At 38.7% G+C, this 24,912-nt stretch overlaps 3 protein-coding genes across 3 annotated transcripts; 2 read left to right on the top strand and 1 right to left on the bottom strand.

Annotated features, from left to right (window-relative positions):
- Positions 1-1,587: 1,587 nt before the first annotated feature.
- On the top strand, positions 1,588-5,750 carry cmss1 (cms1 ribosomal small subunit homolog). The gene is made up of 9 exons (XM_079464214.1): positions 1,588-2,015; positions 2,510-2,643; positions 2,896-2,973; positions 3,197-3,332; positions 3,416-3,475; positions 3,618-3,720; positions 3,797-3,945; positions 4,025-4,113; positions 5,501-5,750. The coding sequence occupies exons 1-9, from the start codon at positions 1,967-1,969 to the stop codon at positions 5,582-5,584; spliced, it is 882 nt and encodes a 293-aa protein (XP_079320340.1). The 5' UTR covers positions 1,588-1,966; the 3' UTR covers positions 5,585-5,750.
- A 230-nt stretch (positions 5,751-5,980) lies between these two features.
- On the top strand, positions 5,981-9,911 carry tmem30c (transmembrane protein 30C). The gene is made up of 7 exons (XM_079463745.1): positions 5,981-6,402; positions 7,059-7,175; positions 7,546-7,653; positions 7,804-7,897; positions 7,981-8,130; positions 8,212-8,424; positions 8,775-9,911. Exons 1-7 carry the CDS (start codon positions 6,205-6,207, stop codon positions 8,960-8,962), a joined length of 1,068 nt encoding a protein of 355 aa, XP_079319871.1. The 5' UTR covers positions 5,981-6,204; the 3' UTR covers positions 8,963-9,911.
- On the bottom strand, positions 9,791-24,288 carry dcbld2 (discoidin, CUB and LCCL domain containing 2). The gene is made up of 15 exons (XM_079463743.1): positions 23,971-24,288; positions 22,050-22,274; positions 21,288-21,422; positions 18,290-18,341; positions 18,139-18,211; positions 15,875-16,008; positions 15,313-15,353; positions 14,906-15,121; positions 14,706-14,830; positions 14,229-14,376; positions 14,009-14,137; positions 13,768-13,861; positions 12,790-12,836; positions 12,589-12,702; positions 9,791-12,489 (listed from the first exon to the last, which is right to left on the bottom strand). The coding sequence occupies exons 1-15, from the start codon at positions 24,074-24,076 to the stop codon at positions 12,116-12,118; spliced, it is 2,013 nt and encodes a 670-aa protein (XP_079319869.1). The 5' UTR covers positions 24,077-24,288; the 3' UTR covers positions 9,791-12,115.
- Between the last annotated feature and the right edge of the window lie 624 nt (positions 24,289-24,912).

Genomic DNA, 24,912 nt, shown 5'->3' with positions numbered 1-24,912 from the left:
AAACAAAGTCAAACAGGCTTGAAATGACAAAAGGGGGAGTAAATAATGACAGAATTTTAGTTTTTGAGTGAACTATCACTTTAAAGGGAGTCAGATTTTGTGTATTGTCAAATTACGCTTTCTTTTGGAACTATTTTAGTTATCACTTTTTAATCATCTTTTTAAATGCGTGATATTGCTTAAATGTTTTAAATTGCCGTAAGTTGTACAGGTTGCGTGAAACCACACAAGAGGCAATTCACATATTTTCACTATTGTACCCTTGATGAAAGCACTGATCCTTGAAGCTCTTCAGAGGGACTGAACCTACTTTACGTTGACTTCATGGCCACTATGGATCAAACGTTAGCTAAAATACTAATTACAATGTAGTTACGACTTGCGCTCAGTTTAAAGAATATATTTGATTACTACGTTGAGTTCCCCTGGGTTTAACCGAGTGTTTCAATAACACAGAAAACCACAGCAGCAATGGAGCCCATAATGCAGTGAATGCATTCCACACTCCATCAGTCTTTTGACCACCACGGCTTGAATCCAACACAGCTTCACAGTCTATTTCAGAGCATGTTGCCATGACGAGAACCTGCTTGTTACTAAGGATCACTCAGGGAGAAAGAGAAAGAAATAAGAAAAAGATCAAAACGAGTAAATGAATACAATAAGAAAAAAATATATAATTAAGGGGAAAATAAAGCACTGAGTCTTTCTTTCCCCTGGCGTGTATATACGTGTGCATGAAAATGTATGTTTGATGGTTAGACTTGAAAGTGCAAGAATCCAAAATATTCCTTATTCTAGTTTCACGGAGCAAGCTGGAATTGCGTAATGTCAACCCAGAACAGATCTGCACACTTTAAACTCAGGTTTGTGAAACAACTCGGTCCAGTTTGTCAAATTCTGTGAATTCTTACTGGAACAAAAGTATTGCTCGCTTGTGGCTCCCCGAACTCTTTGTAAGTCACTTTGGATAAAAGCGTCTGCTAAATGACTAAATGTGAATGTACATGTAAATGAAACAAACTAGGCATCTGCTCATTTGCCATTGACACCTTACTAATGATACATAGCTTTATAGAATGTTTCTCTCTGTCAACCACAAGTGATCTGTGTTTTAGGAGAACTAGGGAAAACAGACTGTGAAGATGCTTTCAGTGCTGTATGCTGAAGGGAAACAGAGATTTTTAATTCATGTTAGTAATGAATAAATAATTGCATGCGTGTTTCTGTGTGTGCGCGCGCTGGGTTGATAAGAGATGGAAAAATATATAGTTAGCGATTTCTGTTAAACAAGTAGGCCTTAAAAAGTAGAACGAACCACTAAATAAATGAAAATAATCGAACGCACACAAACACTCAAACATACAGCTGCCAGTTAACGATTCTCATACTAAGGTATCGATGTTTAACGTTCCTAATAAAACATTTAAAGTACAACGTGACTTGCCGGGTATACGAGCAGTGAACCAGTAAGGACTAGTAAAGGTCCTCTTTGTCGTTTTTCACATGCACACACATAAATACGCACGCACGCACGCACACACACACCCTAGTTATAATAAGGCTAATTATAATATTACGGGACTTAGTGCCACCTAGTGGTTTGAAGTTAGTTCATACGAACATTAAACAGAACATTAAATAAGAATAACACATTAAATAAAACAATTTCATTATCAATTCCCAGGCAAACATCTTATTTAAAACAATCTCATGTTTCCCTGTTGTGAGCAAACAATTTATTAAGAATACATGGTAAACGGTTTAGTAGTAAGTTAAGTTTAATTTTTTATTATGAAAGAGTGTTTGTTTTTTTCTGGTTAAAACTAAATGAAAGAGTTCTGAAAAATGTGCTATCTGACAGCTCATGCGTTATTTCATATTCGTGGAGGGTTTTTTCACCCGCAGATTCACCAACGCGAATCTGCCGTGCAGAAACTACGGGCAAGTTATTGGTGTTTGAGAAATGGCTGATGATTTAGGAGACGAGTGGTGGACTCAGGGCGACGATTCGGGTAACATTAATAATCATTTACAACTATACTTTGCTGGTAGCATGTTTTACAGTGAAATTAGCTGTGTTGTGTATGAATGTTTTAAACCTTCCGGTTTTTCTGTGCCACTTCATCCTGAACCTGCAATACGTCCAGCAGACCATTCCATATTGTCATCTTCTTTAAGTTCAGGTTAACTAACATGAAGTACCTGCCCATAAACGAAACGTTGGCTTTTACTTGTAACCAGTTCCTTGCTAACTGATCTGTTGCTAAAACTACCAGTTACTGAGAATTTATCCTGCACCAACACGTGTTTGTGCTAGTCGAAGAGCATCACGGGATATGCAGTCTTTTGGTGTAAATAATTGCATCTCTCGAAATTAGTGCTTGTTTTATATAGCGCTGGTGATGTAAAGGACATCATTACATTTTAGTGACCTCTTCCATTCAGTCTTTTAAACTTGCATGAATGTAAAGAGATGAGCGTGTTGCTTTTTCTCACTGTTTTATAGGGTCGTTAGAGGTGGAAGAGGACACACCGCCTTCTACAGAAGAGCAACAGATTAAATCTACATCAAATAAACGAAAAAGTGAAAAACCGACACAAGAGAACACCAAGAAAAAGAAAAGAAAGGAAACTAATCAGGTAACACTTACTGAGGTTGATACTACACCATATAGTAACATTATGTATGTAACATCTAAAAGTAATATTACAGCAATATTTTGGTGTGATTTTCTAATGTAATTTTTCCACTTAAAATTCATTTATTTATTATTAGGGGTACACCAACGTACATACAAACTCTAGTTTGTTCCTCAAAACGGTGGGTTTGAATGTCTTACGAGCAAAAAACGTAGGGAATTTATAAGTAAAGAGTGTCATACTTCCCTGCAGAAAGAATGTTTCATCACACAGGAGACATCAGAGGAAAAGGGTGATAAAGAATCCAACACAAAAAAGAAGAGACGAAAGGTAAGGAGAATGATCTTTTACATGTCTAATCGTGTTTCTATACATGTACGTGTCATATAAATATATATAATTATACTTGACAAAAAATAATGTTGTGAAGGTTTTCCTGGATTAAATTATAATAGAGGATGGAGTAACTCCAAAATCCATCCTTGCCTTCTTTTCACTGTCTCCACTCTTGATGTACATCCTTTAAAAACATACCAACCTCCCATCTGTTTAGAAGAAGAAAACTATCACAGATGTCCTGGCGAGCTCCGAGGCTGTGCCTGGCTCTCCAGCTGACCTGAGGAGACTTCTGAAGACTCACTATAGCCAGACACGCTCTGTTATCGAGCAGGAGGAACTGACGCTACCGGGTGAGTCAATTAATGTGTGTTTGTATCTAGATTTGTCTTGAGTCTTGATAATGAGCCTGATTTCGTGTTCTTTTCTATTTTAGACTCTTCTTTCCTGAACATTAATGATCTCACACATAGTTTGTCCTCCTACCTCAAAGAAGGTAAAAAACCTTATAAGGACAGTGTCTCTTTTCACCTAAGAAACCTTATAACCTTTTGTTCTCATATCACTACAGTCTGTCAGCAGTGATCACTATTCAGATATATTGATATATCACTTTTATATATATCATTTTTTTACAGTTTGTCCAAAATGGGCTAAACTACAGAAGCAGCACACTGAGACACGGTCAATCATATTGCTCATTGTTTGTGGATCTGCTCTCAGGACCATTGATCTCATTAAGTGAGTTTCCTTTCTTGGCTCACGTTTAGGAGTTTGTTTTCTCAGTTGTTGAATTCTTTTCTTATTTGTGTTAAAGGCAGCTAGTCGCTTTCAAAGGACAAGCGAAAGTGCAGAAGTTGTTCGCGAGGCACATCAAGTTGGATGACCATATAAAAGTCTTAGGCAAAGGTGTGACGCATATTGGTGTTGGAACCCCTGGGAGAATCGCCGCTCTGTTGGAGAAAGGTAAGCTTTGATGCACATTTTATTTTTGAATATATTGAGTGCAAAGTTTATTTAAAAAAATTCTAAACTTGTGCTCTAGAGGGTTTGACCATACAAGGATTGCGATATCTGATATTCGACTGGAACTACAGAGACCAGAAGAAAAGAAGAATGGTGGATATACCAGAGGTGACATTAACATATATGCTCTTTACTGATGCTGAAAGTTTGATATATAGCTTATATTTTATAACACATGGGTAACTCTTCCCATCATTGACAAGTTTTTCCATCATTTGTGACAAGACTTCAGCTGTCAATGTTTTCACTGTTACACTGTATGCGGCGCAACAAGAGATTATAATTTCAAATTTTGTCCACACCAGACATGGCGCAGTGCGGCTCGACTATCCCATTAGAACAGGCCGTGTGTCGCATCGCGCCACGCCCGGTGTATACACGGTGTTATACAATAGCAAAGCATTCACAGACCCAAAAACGTGGGTTTTTATTCAAATATTAGTGCAGAATTAAAATGAAAAGTCTACAGATTCCGTATGAACTCGCTCATGAGGAAAAACAACAAACTTTATGTGAGCAAAACCTATGAGGGGGAAGATTTACATTCAACAGGATAACTAAAAGTAGTTTCAAGTTCATGTTATGTGGCTCTTAAAAACAATTTGGCGCCTGGTTTTTTCTCCATGGTAGACTATGGCTCCTTAATTGATTTTTTTTGTCTGGAGCCCTGGTGCATCCCTAAGTAATATTTTTGTCTTCATAAAATTACTGTAGTATACTTTATTCAGTGGGAATAGGATATTCAATGTTAAGGTTAGCAAAGAACCTGTTAAAGCAATAAGACATGGGAACAGTATAGCTAACATTCACATTTGAATATATTATTGCAAGTCATATCGTCATCGCAATATTAAACAATGTTATCGCACATCGCAGCTTTTCCTCATATTGTGCAGCCCTCGTTGGCTGTCACCTTTATTATAAAATTAAGCTGGTTAAGTTATTTTCTAATATTAATATCTAATGTAGCCTTTGCCAAATATTTTGGTGATAATAACACACCGAAAACTCATTTGGTAATTTAATGTTCACATTTATTCATCCCCAGAATGACGTTGTTAAAGGGACTCATAAAAGGGTTTGACGAATGCCGTTTTTCCTGCCTTGAAATATTCCCTGTCGAACTGGGAAGTTGGGGGCAGTACATATTGAAGGGCTTGTCCTTTTTTTTAAACGGCCAATAAACTTTAATTTACACCACGTCCATGCAAAGCCATGATTTAGTACTTGCTGTTGCTGGTCGGTGACAGGGGCTATTTGGCGGTGGGAAATTTCTCATTCTAGAGACCATGTATTTAAATTTGTATATACCCTGTGAAAAAGATCATACATGTAAATATTTTTGTCCATTTATCTGGAACAGGTTTTTAGAAGCACACTAGTATATCTTTGGCCTAAAACATAACATTAAAAGACCAAAAGCACATTTTATGATTTCATTCCTGATTTCTAAATAATGTTAAACAATGCTGAATATATTTTTGTGTTATTTCAGGTGAAAACAGACTTGTTGAAGATAATGGACTATGGTGTAGTACAAAGCTGCAGAGAAGGAGCCGTTAAAATAGGACTCTTTTGAGCATACTGCCTGCTTGCATATTTATGTCACTGTGCTTGTTTGATATGTATTTGATGTAACTATTGCAACATTTTTAGTGTTATACAGTTGTCAACTGCAAGAGCGAATATGATCCCCTCAGAGTTTTGTTCAGGTTTATAAATAAACCTGTTTGATTGGACAACCGATTGGTCTTTTTCTTTGTCTTGTCCACCAGGAACCCCTCCCACAGAAGGCATGATGCACGGATTTGACTTAATTCAGGGAAACTCTGCTTATTGCACTATCCATTTACACCACACACACAAACTAAAGCACCGTGCACATGCACGTTTACTTAGACGTTGCGCCCACACATTACAGCAGGGTCCAGGAATGAGGACATACTGAGTTCTAATGAAGAAAAATGTGTGGAGCACTGGGGAGGTTCAACAGTCAGAGCTACAGGCTGGGAGAACAGTTTGTTTGTGTGTGTGTTTGAGCTGTAGTGCGTTTAGTTAATAAGTAACAAGTCACTTCAGGTTCAAAGGTTTAGTCGCATGGGATGCTGGGAAAACTTTCACGGTGGAAGTAATAAAATAAGACCCACTGGTTATCATTTCTGTTGTTTCTTAGCTGAATTTGTGTTGTAAGTATCTGAAATGGGTAAGAAGCAGGCAGGTACAGAGCCGTTGTCGAGGCGTCCGGATAATTCGGCGTTTAAACAGCAGAGGTTACCAGCCTGGTCTCCGTCTCTCACAGCACAGACTGTCCTGCCAACGTTCTACATTCTGTCTCTGGTTTGTTTGTTACTGGGAATATGGCTTATCATCACAGTTGAGAACACATACCAACTGAAGGTTAGACATGCTCTTTGTCATAGATGTCTTTGTGCAAGACAGGTGAAGAAACACCAGGAGGTTGTTTGTCTGGGTTACGTTTCGTTTATCTAATCACATTTTAAAGATGCTACCCATCGGTGCATTAAAATGAATTTAGTCACGAGTGTGTGAATAATGTAAGTTCATCCACTATTTTATAGTCTGCTTTCAATGTTTTTGGTAAATATATATGTTGAGAGTGCCACACACAAGACAAACCTTTTTCAAGACAAATCTCTTCCCTCCATTTTATACAAACTTCAAGAAAATCTAACTATATTTTTGACATCTATTAAGTAAGTCTGTTTCATCGAGTAGTGTTGAAATGTATGTTCATTTTTGGTTTTCCAGATGCATTTTTCGATACATTTTTCTTACACTGCTTTTAAGCTATAAACTCCAAAAAATGTTCCCTTAAGCAATTGCATTAATAGCTGTATGAATATACCCTGCTCATATTTTGTGGTCAAGCGAATGCAAACAAAAAACAAACATTTTGGTCTTTTAATCAGGGTTTAAACAGACATTACACTAAAGGAAGGAGTGTGGCCTTGAACTCATGTCACCGATATAAGCACAACGCATACTATAGAATGTGCACCAATAACATTTATGTTGGTCTTTCTGCCGTGCAGGTGGACTACACAAATTCTGGGTCGTGTGAGCGATGCTTTGAGTTACGGAAGAATGCCACCAATGCCAAAATCCCCTGCGCGTGCTCAGTCAACTTCATTGTTCCTAAACTAATTCTGGTGTGTGAGGTCTAAATATAATATTGTTGAATGTAATGCCTTCTATTGTAAGTGAACTACACGATTTGTTGACATTAGATGAGTCAGCATTATTTTATCTGCTCGAGAGCTTGTTTTAAACTTAAACGATTATAATATTTATAATGTTATTTCTATAAAGACTATATCTCTTACCTTACCGGTCTTTTTAATCCTGTGCCCCTTTCCCAGTGGGCTACAGTAGCTACATTTCCTATTGCATGTTGGCGAAGACCCCTATTCCATTTATAGACAACTACAAGAGAAACCATGTGGTCCTCATAATTTGTCCTCAGCTTGTACCGTTTCAGAATGATGTAGTGTATGTCAGACAGCGCCTTGTCTCCCTCAGGGTGATGTATTCTTTTACTACGGTCTGAGGAACTTTCATCAGAACCTGCGGAGGTACATGGACTCCCGTGACGATGCACAGATGGTGGGGAGGAAAAAAAACCTGAAGGTGCTCGACGTCTCTTTCGCTGCCCTTCTGTTTTTACGGTCGCTCTCCCTCCCACTCGCTGATTAAAACAACGTCTGTCTATTTGATGTCTCACTGTGCTTCACATTAGCGCCTTTATCACATTCAGGATGTCGCAACTTTTTCCTACAGACACCGAGTTCGTACTGCGCCCCCCCGTTCGATTACGATGCACGCGGAGTGCCCATTGCCCCCTGCGGCGCTGTGGCCAACAGCATGTTCAATGGTGAGATGCATCTGCTGGCATTATGCTAATACGCCCTTTCACTTGCTGTTTGTGTTTGTTTATTATTTTTTTCACTCTCTTAGACTCATTTACCGTGAAGTATCATCCAACTAACGCACCGTCAGCGCAGGTTCCACTCTACAGGAAGGGCATCGCGTGGTACACTGACAAAAACGTGAAATTCCGTAACCCCCCAACCAACGACACATTGACGCTTCAACGGGCCTTTGAAGGTACACGCGATGCTCAAATCACGCGCATGATCTCGCGTGCTTCTCTGTTTGTCACCGCTCTCTCTCTCTCATTGTTCTCAGGCACGACTCAACCTTTTTATTGGCAGCGTCCTGTCTATGATCTGGACCGGAGTGACCCCCTGAATAATGGCTTCATAAATGATGACCTGATTGTTTGGATGAGAGAGGCAGCCTTCCCTAATTTCAAAAAGCTTTATGGGGTTCTCAGTCGTGCTCAGGTGCCGTTCACTGAAGGCCTGCCTGCTGGCAACTACAGCATCTCCATCGATTACAGTATCCTTTACCTGTGGATGGACGAATTGGAAGGTTTGGGTGATGAATCTTTCATAGAGATCTAAACTCGCAAGATTATTTAATAAATAACTGCAGAAACAATTTGCGTCACTGGTGTATTGTGAGGTTATTGTAAAATAAGATTGAATTCAGGTACTTGTAGAAAAATCCGGATATGATTAACTTGCAACTGTTTATTTGAACCAACACGCAAATACGCACACGCATTTCATAGATGCCAAATTTACACTGCTGAGTCATTTTTTTGTGTCCCCAGATGGTGTCAGAAACTATTCATATCATTTCCAGATTATTTTAGAAACCTATTTTGCCTTTAACAGTTACTCCAGATTTTCCTGTTAAGTACTTCAGAGGTCGGAAGGGAGTGGTGATCTCTACCGTGTCCTGGTTCGGGGGGCAGAATCACTTCTTGCCCATAGCATACCTGGTGACCAGTGGACTGATCCTAGTGACATCGATTGTTCTCACAACAGTGTATGTTAAAGTAGGCAAAAAAGGCAAGAACATGGAAGAATAAATGACAAAAAAGTGGGTGAAGTAATAAAAGACTTTCTACATTTACATTTAGCAGACGCTTTTATCCGAAGCAAATTACAAAAAGTTCAGGGAGCAATCTGAGATGTTAATTTTAGATGTTGGCATCAGTCTCCTGCATTAGAATTAAATACAGTAGGGAGCATGTTATTTTATTTACATATAAGCCTTAAACCATTACGTTTGGATAACCTCTAATTGTGTGCAAAATATGACCTAATCATATGATGAAATGCTTCTACATTTGCAAGAGAGGACATTATGAAAAACATAAAATGTACACGAACTATATTCTACTTTCTGCCAGCAGGAGGCATCTGTGACAATATAGCAATGTGTTTACTTTTACAGCATACAATGCAATGTCATGTTGAATTTAAATGTTGTTTGAAAATGTATTAGTTTACAAAGCAGATATTTTGTCCAACAGTATGTTAATATTCTCATTCAATCACATGCACATACTCTCTAGAAATCTGTTGTGCCTTCACAACTAAACTTTATCAGTCTAAGTTTTCTAACTTGTGTTAAGATGAATGCAGTTATTGTGACCTTTTATTAATTGGGAGGCTACATGAAATATTTATGTTTTGTACTATGTTTTTAGTGTCACTGTATCATTTATATGAACTGAAAAAACCTGTGATTAAAATGAGAAAAAATAATCAACTAACATACATAGCACTCTAGATTTAAATGTACATTCTATATTGAAATAGTCGTTTAAAAAAGGTTTAGTCAACTATCCAAAGATGCAGTGATGTTCAACTGTAGTGACATGTTTTGCAATGAAACATTCTCAGGAAATGTACAGTATGTATAATATATTGATGTGATCAAGTATAATTACACTGCTGCATAAGTCACATGGTCAGAATGTTCATTCAACATTTTTTTGTTCACTTTTGTAATTACATTTTTTAATAACAATTTAATGTTTCATTTTTCTATACAATCTACAGTACCAGTCATCCTAGAGACAGATGTACAGTGACAGGCAGACACACACTTGTGGATACAGTGCACAGAAACACATTACAACTCTGATTAGCAAACATGCACATACATAGAATCTGGTACACTTTATAACTCACAATGACACTCCAGCACACACAGCACTTACACATCTATAGTGCCTGTGTGCACACTAATAAGACACTATTGTGGATGTTATGAGTTTCAGAGCTGTAAGACAGTAAACGCAAGTACCGAAAGATCACTTCTGTGACACATCATGTGGAATTGGGCAAACAGTGTACATTCACAAATCTGACTTGGAACATGCAACATCTTGTGCAACATCCTCATCCTTACCGTGAGGCAACATTTGGTCTGATATTTTAATTAAAAGGAGAATATATTTGGATTGAACTATCCATAAGGTTGTTTGGTCTTCAAGTTAAAAATCTTTAAAAAAAAGAATATATTAAAAGACCACTTGGCACTGAGTGAATCTTAACATAGGCAAGAATGTTGGCATACTGTATTTTGCTCTTTGACCACCAAAGGGTAATATTTGGCAAGGCTTCCATTAAGACAGTGTAACTATGGAAAGCAGTGCGGGTTGATAGCTTTACCTCAACCTGTTAGTGGTTTGGAAGTATTCAATATAAGAGACATCAGCCGGAAAAATGGATTTCGTGGCAGAGGCTCTTTGACGTGCATGAATTGGAAACACTTGGCATGAATGTGTATGCGCAGCGAAATAGATGATGCAGCACCGTTATTTAGAAGGTTTCAATGCTGAATAAATATTTGTAAGTCCATCAGGTTTCATTATACAATACCCTAACCTATTTTGACTAAAGCACAAGAAAGTCTGTTCCAGAACCTAGTAAGCTGCCTACCATGAAAATGATTTAAGACATTATAGGGGGGTTTAAGATGCAAGATTGTTTAAATGACGATTGGCCAAAGAATTATGTAAATAATAAAAGTTAAATGTATATTTATATAGGCTATTTCATATTAATGAACTCTCGGAATGCATTGTGGTGTGCTTATATGATCCAATATGGAGGATGAGAAATGGGGACTTCAGTATAGACAAAATTCTTTTTTTCTTTTAAGTATTGCCAAAAATGTAGCATTTGTTTGCACTAATGGGGTACATGCACACGGAGTGGGATGACATATGTCCGCTAAAATCTTAGCCAGTTATTAACTCAGCGCTATCAATGAGAGCGTAAGTGATATTTTAGCAGAAGTATGCCAATCGCCCCGTATGCATATACCCCATTTTGTGTTAAAGAATCGCTAGCTTGGCAACATGCTACCTTTAAAATATCAATTGTGAGTCAATAGTCATATTTGTGTGGCACTGCTTGATGTACAACATTTCAAATGTTATTAAGGTCACATTTAAAGGCACAGTACACTTAAAATAAAAATTATTCATATCAATCCAAATTCAGTAATTTCTCAATATATATTATTTTGTGTTCCACAGATGAAAGACTCATATTTAGGTCTTGAATGACATGAGGGTGAATAAATCAAACCAGATTTTCTATTTTTAGATGAACTATCCTTTTAAATCGGGATGTGCCCTGAGAAGGCAGTTGCGTAAGCAGGCAGTTGACACCATGGTTTTGGAACAGAGCTAAAAACACCAGCACTGTGCTACTTTGCGGCTTAGGTGGCATGATTACATCAAAACAGAACACACAAAAAAGTGCAAAATGACCACAAGTGTAACGGTCTTTTCTGGTAAAGTGTGTTACTCTGCGTGTGGGAGTCTGTGTTGAATATGTCTGTCTAAGGGGAAGAATGTGCCTTGCGATGAGCTGCTGAAACGTATTCATAACAGCTCTCAGAAAAATATACAGATTTGTAAGGACTCACAGTTTGATAGCAGAGTCACATATATGCACTAACACATCGCACACACATTTAGACATGTGAACACATAAAAACATCTACAAAACACAGTAGTGTAACAAGACCTCTGCTGTTCTCTCCTGACATTCCTGCGTGTTATTTCAGTGATAGGACTTGCACGGTGTACCATTTGAGAAGGCTTCGAGCGGCATGCGTGCACAAACGCACACGTACTGATCTGCATTTTTCTTAAGGTAGTGTTCAGATGAGGGTTTCTAAAGGGCTCAACGGTCCATTCACCCTGTTCTGTGATTGGTCAGTCTGTTTTCTGACATGGTGCATTATGGGTATTCTGAGGCACCTGGTACAACTGTCCTTCTGTGGGTGTGGCTTGATCAGATGTGCTTTTGGGTGTATCGTACGCTGAATTCGCAGATTGGCTGCTGTCTGTCCGAGCCAGTAGTCCCCGCCCTCTGAACGGCAGTGTGCCTCCTGATAGGTGGTTCGCTCTATCAATCATGATTGGAGTAGCATATTCAACTCCAGATGCAGGAAGGGGCTCAGCGTAAGCATGGTAATGTTCAGGGGGAATAGGCGCATCATACTCCGGGTCATCACACTCCTCAGGTTTAAAGGTTGACCTTTGTCCAAGAGATGCCATGGCACCACTGACAAGTGGATGGGCATATTCTACGCAGGTGTGAAAGAGAAAAGCAGAACTTTAAATGTTTGCATTTGTCGAAAAATAGAAATAGAATTCTAACTGTACAGGTTTGCGTATTTGTGTACCTGCAGGCTCCAGTCGTGGTCTCTGGTGGTCCACTTGTGCTGTTGAACTGTAACGTACACATTCATCTCCATCCAGCTTAGAGGGCAACAACTGTTTCATACTCTTCCACCATACTGAAACATGCACACAAAAATTATTAATTTATGTTGGTATAAATGCTTTCAAGTAAACAAACACAGATTATGTCTGTAACGACGTACCTGTGCGCTCCCAGTGCGGAAGGTCATAAGTTGCCTCTGGGCTTTTTCTGTAGGTTTGAACACAAATTATGAACATATTAGCAGATTAAATATATACAATAGAAGCGGTTTTGAGGTTTAAAACTGCAATCCGTAATCTTTTCTTGGTTAAAAAAAGGGATTGAGCAAGTGTTCAACATTGCCTCCAAGCTTATAATAATAATTTATAATAATAAATAAGCTGTCATGTACAATTTTGTGGAAAATGTTGATTTTACATCATTTACACTTCTTTAAAATAACCTGCAATTTTACAGATTTTTTATACAAAGATGGTGATTTAGAGTCAAACCTTACAAAAAAGTTGCAGCTTTCATATGCACATTTTCTCACATGTTTTTATTTCCTTTACATTTATTCATTTAGTCAATGCTTTCATCCAAAGCGGCTAATACATTAGAAAGCAATTAAAGAGATAGTTCACCTAAAAATTGTAACTCTGTCATCATTTACAAAGCCTCCAGTTGTTATAAAACTGTAAAGACATAATTTTCAAGAATGTTGGAAACGACACCGTTCTGGGTCACCATTAACTACCATTATAGTTTTTTCTCTAGTATGGAAGTCTATAGTGCCCCAGAATGTTTAGTTAAACACGTTCTTCCAAATATCTTTCTTTGTCTTCAGCAACACAACAACATTTACACAGGTTTGTAACCACTTGAGGGTAAGTAAATTATGACAGAAGTTTCATTTTTGGGTGAACTATCCCTTCAACAAAGAGCTAATAATAAGGGTTTAAACTATTTCAACGAATGTGCAACTATGATTACAATTTCGGTCAAAAAAACGAAAGTGAGTATTTTTATTAGGACATTGTGAATATACTGAAAATGGACTCAAAATAACTTTTCTTAAAATGGCCTACTAACAAAACTGCAAATACACGGTTAACTAACCATTAACTCAAGAACGGGAGGAGCCCTACATCATACTGACCTGTTCTTCCACAGCCACGAGCACACTATTACCAGGACGGGGGTCATCAGGACAACCACCAGTACCGGCACCAACACTGCCACCAAAGCCACCTCTGAAACATTAACACAGTGCATTAATAACATTAATCTAGAGCTGGCTACACAGGTTTCTGGGACTATTGTAAAACTGGAACGGAAATGCTGTTTCGAAAAGCATTCATTTTATTGGGATAAACAGTGATGTTGCAGAAAGTCCACACCATCATGAGAGTGAGGAGTCATGGTGGTATTTCGGACGTTGGGCGTGCGTGTCGTCCTCTCCTGAAGAGGGGGAAGTGTGCTTCTCCGACGGGGCGGAGGAGGGGCTGGGTGGAATATTCTTGGCCTTGCTGAACAACAGAATAACAACCAAAAATGTATAGATTGACTGATCAACTTTACATTATGGTATACTTGTCATTGTATTCTCATTAGTCTTACCCGCATGCGGTTGGCAGCCCAGCAGCTCCATTTTAAGGGCAATCCTCTGGTACCAGTCGGAGGGGCATATCCTAATAAACCGCGCCTCTATTGGAGGAATAAAGTTGTTCCGCACTTCCTGCAAATAGTTGGTGTTGCCTTGGAAAATCTATTTCAGAGACACAAGGACACATCACCTTGGTAACAAAGAGAATCTGTCCATAGACCAAGGTCTGTCTTATTTACAACCAATCAATGTGCTTCTCGTTAAGTTCCCTTACAATCGATGGACATTCATTATTAATGACCAAAGAGTGCACTTTAATTTCAGGATCCTTAAACCTCAGGAATGCGAAACCTTTTTTTGTTGGAAACAGAGTCAGACAAACAATGATGTCATTCTGCAGCAGTTTCTTTCCCACCGTCTGACTTCAACCAACACACACACACACAAGAGCAGAAAGGACCACAAAACAAGGTAATATGATTCGAACACACCTTGTTTTTGTCCGATCCCACTTCCTGACAGCCATTCCACTGCTGTCCATCATGACTATATAACACCTCGTAGGCCGAAACATAAAACTGATATTCTGAGAGGGTGGAGCCAGTGGTAGTTATACCTGTGAAAACAGATTAATTAAGATTACGATACAAACAAGCACACAAACACACACCCCGATAAACACAATCAGTACCTGTTATTCTCTTTTCCTTCTTTAGGTCCACTTGAATCCATTCTTTTATATCACTGTTGGCTGCTGCCCACGGACGTCCCAGAGTTTTAAGACGGGCCCCTGTTGGGCCCCAGACGGTGGGTTCCTTTCCATGACCGCCCCACTCCCACACTGAGGAGGCTGTGATCTGAGAGCCACTGACCACCCCTGACTCTAATCCCAAAGTACCATAGCAACCTTTTAAAACACAGTTTCTGTTAATAAAGCATGAAAATCTACAACATTTCTGTGACAGGAATAGACAACATCTTGAACTTATAATATTGTCACTTTTTCCATAATTATTAGGAGCTTTCTAAAAGGTTCTGCACTACCAACAAATACTGTAAATAGATTTTATTGACTGAATTCACAGCTGATTTACTCACCGCTCGTCTTGAAGGTAAAAAGGCTGGGGGAGAGATTTCCACTGCAGGAGGGAGAAAGACACAAAGATATCGATCTATCGGCTAAACCATCAAATAATATACAGACATAACAAAATAATCGACCAAAAATAAGGGCTGCACTTTTGGCACCTGTGTTTGTACGCTAAAGATAAAGAGTTTTAACTAAGCAAAAATTTGAGGCTTTGTATCTGCACCAATGCAATGCTGTATCATTTGCTTTCTGTACAGCCAATGAAAAACCAAACATGCATTTCAAGTTTTCTGTGGCTGTATTTAAGAAATGATGCATAACAGCATTTTTGCTGTATTCATTTTTTTAGACACTACGCTAATAAAAGCATGACCAATTTTATGTGCAAATATTATCATCACTTACAATTTGAATGATGAAGACTTGTAACTTAGATTTGAGGCTGAATTTTAAGACAAAAAAGTATCTTCGTAAGTCAATTGGAGTTGACTTGTGCAGAAGTGCACTATAATCAAATGAAATTACTTTTCCCATGAAGAAAGGAATCAAGAATGCAAATGGGTTACTCACGGCACAGATGTCACATTGTTAGCCAGTGAGCTTTCATAGTGTGGGATGCCTTTACTGCTGACTACACTGATCTGCCCCCCCAGAGTGTTGGAGACCACACCCGCATGAATTCCGGCCAGGCAGAGCGTAGAAGACTGCGAGAAAGAGAGATATGATGAGACAGCTGATGCTGACTCACTTACCTAAAACCCACAAGCTGTAACACAGCATGATGAGGTCACATCCTGGAAGGAATATCACAGGGGTATCATTTTTACCACTTTGATAAAGAATGCTTCATGATTCATGAGTGGAACTTCCGACCTTAGTCACACGAATACAAATAAAACGTTTTCAAAAATATAAAACTGACAAATAGTTTTGTTTATTACTAATCTAATAAACATTTGGTTGCTAACAGTTTTAGGAAGTTAGTTTAGTTGTGGAATGCAACTTTTAGAGACACAATAACATTTGTGTAAATATAATAAACAACAATTTCTATTAATTAATTTAAGAGGAAGCACATTAGTATTGTATGCATTTTGTGCAAAGTCAAAAAGTCAAACTGATGCATTTTTTACTTTTAGAAGTATATTGATAACCAAACAACATTGGCCCCCATTAACTTCCATTGACACAATTTACATAATATCTTCTTTGTGTTTCACATTAAAAAATATTACAGGTATCACAGGAGTCATATACAGGTTTTCAACGTCATGAGAATGAATAAATAATGACAGAATGTTTTTTTTGGATGAACTATCCCTAGACTCCGAGTGTTTTGAGCTTAGTGTGAACATAAGCACAGCCACTTGCTGCTTGGCATCAAAGTAAAAGTTAAACTGCTAGCTTAAAAAAAGGCAGTTCTGATATACACACACACGGTGGGGACTCCAGGCCTAAGCAAGACCACAAACGCTAGGCAAACTCTCAACACCCACACGAAAACGCCGCAAACATACACCGCTTCCTCTTGGCAAAATAAATATAATAGTCTCTGACCACAAACAATCCTGAACACACACCACATACACACGTCCACACATTTGTAAGGAGTCATTAAGTCCCCACACTAATTCTAAGGGTGTATCTGAGCTGAGAAAAATACTTAAAGCTGTTGTCAGCTGGACTTCATTAGAAAACCATTTAGCCAAACCTGATCTAACATCTCCCCGAGAAGCACGGCGTCATGCTCACATAAATATGCGTACACGTACATCCATACAATCAAGACACTCATATCAACACGCCCCTAAGAGACCACAAGGTCTAAAACGAACACACAGAATCATTTACAATGACTCAACTTCAGAAGAACGTCTGCGTGTTCCTACACCCTAAACATCATGTTGGAGATTGAAGCGTGCTCTCAAAATAACTGCCTATTCTGTTCACACTGACAAGATCATTGTGAATCATGCAAACAGTTTAAAGCAAGCAGGAAGTACTGAACCGTGATGAGGTCATCAGCAATGACATAAAGAGTACAGTCAAGACAGTGTGCGGTCATGACTCTTAAAGGAGCACTTAAGTGTTAAACTTCACCCAAAAATGGAAATTCTGTCATCATTACTTTCCAAATCTGTATAGATTGTATTTATTCTGGTAAACACAGGGAAAGATATTTAGAAGAATGCTTCTAACCAGACAGATTTTGCCCCCCATTAACTACCATAGTGGGAAAAATTACTTACATTTCTTTTTGTGTTGAACACAAAAGATGACATTTTGAAGAATTTAGGAGAGCAAACATTTCTGGGGCACCTTTGACTACCATTGGATTTTTTCCTACTATGGTAGTCAATGGGGGGCAAAATCTGTTCGTCAGGACAAAGAAATACAGATTTTTCTTTAATACACATACACATCTTGGAACGCTCTGCGTGTGAGTTGAGTGTTTCAGGCCTTGAGTGTTTCAGGCCTGACTATCAGTAGCACTGTTTAGAAGGACGTAACTCACTTAAATGTGAGTGCCTTCAATACAAGCTTCACATATCTGCTTTTAAACCCCCTGCGTGTTTGCAAGCCCGGCTTCCGTCGTGAGTGCATTAGTGTAAATTAGTTTTCCGTCAAAAGAGCTTAAAACATTTGAAGGTAGTTTCTGTATCCCTCGAATCACCAAACGGAAGTGTGAATATATTGACTCGAGGTGGTTAAGCGGTGCGAGAAAAGGGAAGAGAATGAAACAGCTTCTCTAAGAGTCCAACAATACTGTCAAACACAAAGTAAGACAGAGAAAACTTGTTCATTTAACACCCACACAATAATGCCAAACTTACGTCTCTGTACCCGTGCGGAATGGTTCCCGAAACCTCTCCGAAATCAGTCAGGCATCCCGCAGGACAGAATTTACTGCGAAGGCAGGACAGGACAATGAGACGCACTGAAAAACATGCAAACGCATCCCAAAAACGCTGTGTGAGAGGATACCTGAACTCTGCTTCAGTGAAGTGCTCTCCTTTCTCCAGGCAGGTAATGAGATCTGGAGGGAATGAGAAAACAGAGACGCTGTCTTTCGTGTCTTTGAACCCTCTCAAAATGGGTCTACCTCTGACAGATAAAGCAGCGCACCAGATGGTTGCCATGGTGACACTATCGATTAATGTCATCAGTCTGAAACCACTACTGGAAACGCTTCCTTTTTGCATTGTTTCTATTTCACAGTTTTTATTACAACCTACATTATCCCAATACAAGTAACTCCAAAACTGAAATGAATTTCAGAATTTGCTAATATGTACTTTGTCACCCTTTTTGACAAGCATGCACTTGCTTTAGCAAGGTCAATGTCACGAATTTGCATACATATAAGACGTTTCCTTCTCGTTTTTTTTATATCCAATAACATTGTTTATACAGATTAAAATCAGTATATATATATATTTAAATTTGAATCCCAGATTGGCAATGGGGTGAAAACGCGTGTATGTGTGTGCGAGTTGTGCACACATTAGGCATTCAGTGAGTGACTCTGGGTGTATTGTATTTCATATTGGTGGATAAAAGCCTCCATATGAATGAACAGATCAATAGCAAGCATTTTTTGAAGAAAAAAAGTAAGTGGTACTAGCTCCCAGTGGCACTAAACTCATTGTGACAATGATAGGCTGTACTGGGTGGATACCAGGGTACTGTTGAGATGTTTTGTGGGGATACAGAATATATACAACCGTGAAAAAAACTTAAGAAACCATCCCAAATTTTTCATTTAACCAGCATTTCTAGATGTGCATTGAAGTCCAGTCGGTGATTGTTGAATTTCAACAAATCAAACTTTAGGAGTGACATAAAGTCATCCAACAGCAATGTTTACAAGACTGACAGCACGAAGAGACACATGCAAATTGTGAGGTTATCATCACATAACAAATATTTTTAACTTTTCAAATACATGTTTTCTGTTATTTTGACCCGTTTCTCTCCAGTTTTTATTTTCTGCAAATAAACGTAAATAAAAACAATATTTTGATTTGAAATTTGGTAGAAATATTGTTAGTAGTTCACAGAATGAAACAAAAATTATAAATTTACCCAAACACATACCTTTGAATAGTAATGAATATAATTCTGAAGTGGTCTCTATATTTATTATGCCCATAAAACAAACGGTGCAGTACGAGGTAATGTTCAAATCGCTTACTCTGAGCAATAATATTATGATTCTAGCCACAACAAACACCACTAATCCTTCCAGTGTACGTCACTGTACTGTATTTGTGTGTGTGCTCAGAACAAAGGTATTTTGTGGAGTTATTCTACCCATAACTCATAGCCACAGCATGGATTCATCCGTCTCTTTCCTGAATCATGGGAAATATGATCTCTAATTCTCTGACATACACACATTCCATCTAACTCTATCTGACTCTGTGCTGGAGTAAACAGGTGAAGCTCCCACATGGCACTGTGAACCCCTGACCTCAGACAGCCACAGAAGTCAAAGGGCAAAAGTCATTGCTTACAGACATCAAAACAGAATTCACAGCTGTGATTCCAAAGATTTGTTGTACCATGCAACACAGAGGTGCTTTTTAAGTGCTGAGTCAACTTATTTAAGCAGCTAACTCCATGTATGGTGACTATGCACCGATTTGACAATTCAAGCAGAAAAAATATAGACTAAAGGGCCATTAACGCTATGGAATATAACGATGAACATTTAAAATTAAGAACAATAAAAATACATAGATTATCGTTGGGATCACTTTCAGATCAAAAGCAACAACAGCAGGTTGTCTGTCATTTTTGTGACAGTAACACCTGTGAGCATGCAAGCTTAGATATAATATAACATTAACGTCTGTTACTATGGTCACAAATATAGTAATGGCTTACCGCTGTAGTTATTGCTGTAGTGTAACGGGGCCTTAATATAGTAGGTTCCTGAACTTACATCGACACATGACCTGATCCATATCTGGGGACCAGAATACGATACAGATTTGGAGGCTGGGTTCTTTTGATTTGAACAAGTTAGCCAAGCAACAACACAAAAAATCCTAGCAATGCCCACCCTTAAAGGGACAGGTCACCCAAAAACCTTTATTAATGTCTTTGTTTGGTTGAACACAAAGAAATATATTTGGAAGAATGTAGCGAACAAGATTTCTGGGGCACCATAGTAGAAAGAATTATTGTATATTTTTTGGTTCTGATGAACACAAACTAAAATATTTTGAAGGATTTAGGAAAACAAACAGTTCTGGGGCACCTTTGACAACCATTTTAATGGTAGTTAATGGTGGCCCATAAATCTCAGTTGCAAACATTCTTCAAAATATATGTATCTGTGTTCAACAGAACAAAGACTTTAATACAACTTCAGGTTTAATAATTTATAAAATAATTTTCATGTTTGGGTGTACTGTCCCTTTAATACCCTGACATTGTGGCGTTGTCATCTTGGAACAGTTTTACAATACAAACATCTTTGACTAAATTTCTCATCATTTAAACAGCAACTTTTCTCCATTACGGCTAAACATCTGCCCGTCATTCATGCCTAAAGACTTTGGACGCACCCTGCACCATAAAACAGAGAGAATAACTCAACACCAACACCCCTAGTGTAAGAAGCATATTGTAGAAAAACTCTAATCAGTTTCACACAATTGCATCTGAACAAACACACACGGGAGTTGTCATAGCTTCTCTTTTGTGCGTCCTGAGATCCAAGCACACACATTTATACAATAAACTAAGTGACAATACCACGAAACTAATGCATAGTGGGAGGCAAAACTTGAACCCGTGACTCAAATGAGCACCATGGCCACACGTGAATGTGCAGAGTATGCATTGAAAAACTAGTCACCCCTGAAACCGACATAGTAAATTCAACAAGTTTGATACCAGCATACTGAGTAAGACTGACATAAATATTAGATCAACAACGCTGGCACATTTACACACTGAATGAAGTGGTTACCTGTGTGCTGGCTGGTGCTGTAGGAGAGGAAGAGGCCACGCCCTCTGCTGTGGGGTCCACTCATGAACTGAACTGTGATCTGATGTCCATCCGACACTACAGCATCTCTCCATTCTCTCTCTCCACAGAACTTCACTACAAAGACATCAAGCATATTCATTTTCTGCTTTCTATCAGCTATCTCCTAAGAAGTAGCAAAGTGTATAGAATACCAAGAGGCGAGAATCAATAGAACGTTCCATTGTTACACCAGTGCCCTGCGATTTTTGCCATTTTAGGGTGAAAGCAACTCTGCTTTTTTGCTGTTGCGATGGCAACATCAGCTGCTTTGTTGAAAAAAATTAAAGCTTAAATTCGACCTGAAGGATGATGATGTTGACATGATAACAAAAGCCTTGGCTCGCTAGAGACCATGTCGGTTATAAAGCATTTTCACCCCAAAATGCCGTCCCTGCTGTTTCCCAAAAAGCACTTGTTTCGCCTCTTGGTATCTATACACTTTGGAGTAGTTTAATTAATTTTGTTGCTATCGCATGAATTCTAAAAGCCTTGCAAACGGTTGCTGGTTACTTACACCTTTCTCCCAACCAAAAGGACTACGGTCCATTAATGTTTTTGCAGAAGATGTTTTATTTTTTATTTTGATGGCTGGTGGAGAACTTTGAACATGCCTAAAGCATCTCTCTGCGTCTCTAAATTCATTCCCTTTAGAGCACTATGACAATCTCTTAAGTCACAAAATTACTGACAAGGTTTTCTCACCAATTTCTGTTCGTCCAGGTCCGATGCCATTATACAGTCGCAGGTAAGACACCTGACAGTTGTTTTTATTGATGTCAAGGTCTGCGATGTGCACACGGATAGTTTGTCCGGGGGTCACACTGATCTCCCACTCACACACGGAGTTCGATGGATAGGACAGAGGGTAACCCAGAGACGCCAGGCTTCCACTGCCCACACCCAGCACTGTGTGTCCACAGCCGTCCCCTGAAACACATCCATGAAACCTCAGTCACTCGGCATGGGTTGGTATAGCACTCATGACTTAACCATTCCTTGCTAAAACAAATGTAGCATTACTATGATACAGTAAAGGGAAGGTTCACTTAGATATCTCATGGTTCATGTACCGATACTGGAGGTTTTCCAAGATACTTTCAATGCTGTGACATTTCCACAGTACATGTCCCCATAAACTTGGTAATACTATAATATTTTTGTACACATTTTTGGTGGTGTTATGGAAATGAATGCGATAAATACACAAATGAGAATGAGAATAAATTTCACCTTCCTGAGGCCTTTCTTGATTCTGCAAATATAAAGATATTTTGAAGAATGTTGATATCCGAACAGCGGTGGCAGCCATACACAAAACCAATGCAAGTGAAAGGCTGCCATCGCTGTTCGGTCAACAACATCTTTTAAAATATCTTCTTTTATGTTCTGTGGAAGAAAGAAACTCATTCAACGACAAGACATGACAAGAAAGTGAGTAAATTATGACAGAATTTTCTTTTTTTGGGTGAACTATCACTTTAACAGGAAGACTGAGGGAATAAGAGAGAGGGACTAAGAGCGAGAGAGATGAGATCGCATTGCTGAGCAGCTGCTTGCGCCGCCTGTCACGCCTTTACGCACCGAGTGAATCTCTGCTTGCGCTGTTGTTACGTAATCTTGCTGGACAATATTCAGACCCACGGAGTAAAAACAGCAGCCTTATCCGCACACACCTCTAGCCTCAGATGTTTCCTGAAGCTTTACTGCACTCCTACAAACTTCACACTTGCAAAGTTTCTTTATGCACAAAAAGTACAGTGCTCGGAGCTCCGTTTCTAATACAGTAACTAAAGTGAGCATTGCTCAGGGTAGGTGTATATTTAAAGGTCATTTTTAACGTTCAACAGTTTTGAACTAGTTTGAAACCACTCAACCAACGAATAACCTTACATATAACCAGGCACGATAATACGATAAGATGCTTTCACATCTGGCCCCTATTACCTGGGCAATGTTTCGCCTATGTTTTATTTTACTCTGCTGTCTTTTGCCTAGTATTTTATCAGGTTGGTGTAACTAAACAAAAAATCGAAACTAGTTTAAACTAAGTCAGTTCCTAAACTGTACACCGAACCCTCGGGACTGCACATACTTGCTTTGATTAAATGCAAGAGTCACTGGTAACACTGGACAGACGCTGTCCTGACAGCACATCTCTCTACATATTTGGGAGAAGAGAGGGGGCTGCGGTAAGGCCATTTAAGGTGTTGCGTCATCACGTTATTCTGCTGCTCCAGCTGTAGCAATGAGCAACAATGTAACTGTGTATTGATGTTTTTACCCAAAGCCACGTATAGTGTACAACACCCAAGAGTCATTCCCTCAAAAATCAACCCTGGTTTTATAATAGCACAAGTGTAGTATCCATATTTTGGCAGATTAATATAATTTGTGTTATTTAAATGTTACTTCAAATTCCGTTGTTGAACTGAGCATACGTTAGTGATTTGTTATTACTATGGCGTTACTCACTATACGTAAGGGTAAACATTTTCGTATGAGTCCCCCTTGTAAAGTGTTTTGACTAAAGGTCGGGGTGGTTAAAATGTGCGAAATACCGGCATATTTTAAGGCAAGTTGGATCAACTAAGCAAAACTTTAACCTCGGCGAAAGATCACGAACCTTTCTGCGCCCGCGAGCTTCTGGCACTGAGGAGGAGGATAAAGACGATCAGGATGAAGACCGCAGCCCCTCTGGTCCCTCTGCCCACCATTACCGACCCGTCCATCCCAGCAGCCTGCAGTCCGAATGCATAATGCAAACTCGTTCCTATCCGGCGTGTAAATATCCTTATAGGCGCGCGTGTGTTCGTTCTATCGGGATGGTTTTATTGACTCTTCCTGAACTCTTCAGCGGCTCACCGTTAGAACAAACAGCGACTCTTCATCCCCCCGATCTGTTACACGACTTCCTCAACTTCCGCTCCTCCCACCGCACAGCGGCCCCTAGATGGGAATTCTGTGGTATTCCATGCATTGTTGTGGATGAGGAATAGATTTGTTTGGGTTTTTCCAAAGCATATTCTCACGTGACCACAATCTTATAAAATTATTGTAAAAAATTATTAAAATATCTCATAAAAAACAAAAGTTTAATTCAATAATTAATTAATATAACAATATTTAGATTTAGAATCTTTGCAGGGATTTCATTTATATAAAAACAATATTTATCTAAAGACAAACGTAAAAAGTAGCCTATAGATAGATAGATTCACTCAACTAAGTGGAAATCAAATTTTAAACATTGTCAAATATTGGTTGGTTTTAAAACTATATTTGTGTCATCCCAAATACATATATTTTGCTGTTAAAATGGTAAATTCACGATATTTCAGGGATTCTCGCATTTTCTCAAAAAATTTATCTCTTCTGTGTGTTTGATTGTGAGGTATGGAAATTATTTATTGAATTCCTTTTATGGAAATTATTTTATTTTATCCATTATTTTATGTCCTTCATGGAAATACAAAAGCTATGTTTGGTGTAAATTATACATTTGTTCTCTTATAAATGCCCCACAGTCACAGTAACAAAAGGTGTACGTGCTGTGCAAAGGAAAAAA

The sequence above is a fragment of the Barbatula barbatula genome (assembly GCF_947034865.1).
Source record: "Barbatula barbatula genome assembly, chromosome: 9".
Classification (NCBI taxonomy): Eukaryota; Metazoa; Chordata; class Actinopteri; order Cypriniformes; family Nemacheilidae; genus Barbatula; species Barbatula barbatula.
Note: the sequence above shows the minus strand (reverse complement) of the source record. Positions and strands in the feature narration are given on the sequence as shown.

Coding starts and splice junctions, on each gene's coding strand:
- dcbld2 (XM_079463743.1), bottom strand. CDS start 24,076: ATGGACGGGTCGGTAATGGTGGGCAGAGGGACCAGAGGGGCTGCGGTC. Junction 18,342..21,287: donor CAGCACCAGCCAGCACACAG/GTAACCACTTCA, acceptor CATTCCCTCCAG/ATCTCATTACCTGCCTGGAG. Junction 14,138..14,228: donor GGGCTGCCAACCGCATGCGG/GTAAGACTAATG, acceptor TCTGTTGTTCAG/CAAGGCCAAGAATATTCCAC.
- cmss1 (XM_079464214.1), top strand. CDS start 1,967: ATGGCTGATGATTTAGGAGACGAGTGGTGGACTCAGGGCGACGATTCG. Junction 2,016..2,509: donor GACTCAGGGCGACGATTCGG/GTAACATTAATA, acceptor ACTGTTTTATAG/GGTCGTTAGAGGTGGAAGAG. Junction 2,644..2,895: donor AAAGAAAGGAAACTAATCAG/GTAACACTTACT, acceptor ACTTCCCTGCAG/AAAGAATGTTTCATCACACA.
- tmem30c (XM_079463745.1), top strand. CDS start 6,205: ATGGGTAAGAAGCAGGCAGGTACAGAGCCGTTGTCGAGGCGTCCGGAT. Junction 6,403..7,058: donor AGAACACATACCAACTGAAG/GTTAGACATGCT, acceptor TCTGCCGTGCAG/GTGGACTACACAAATTCTGG. Junction 7,176..7,545: donor TTGTTCCTAAACTAATTCTG/GTGTGTGAGGTC, acceptor TGTCTCCCTCAG/GGTGATGTATTCTTTTACTA.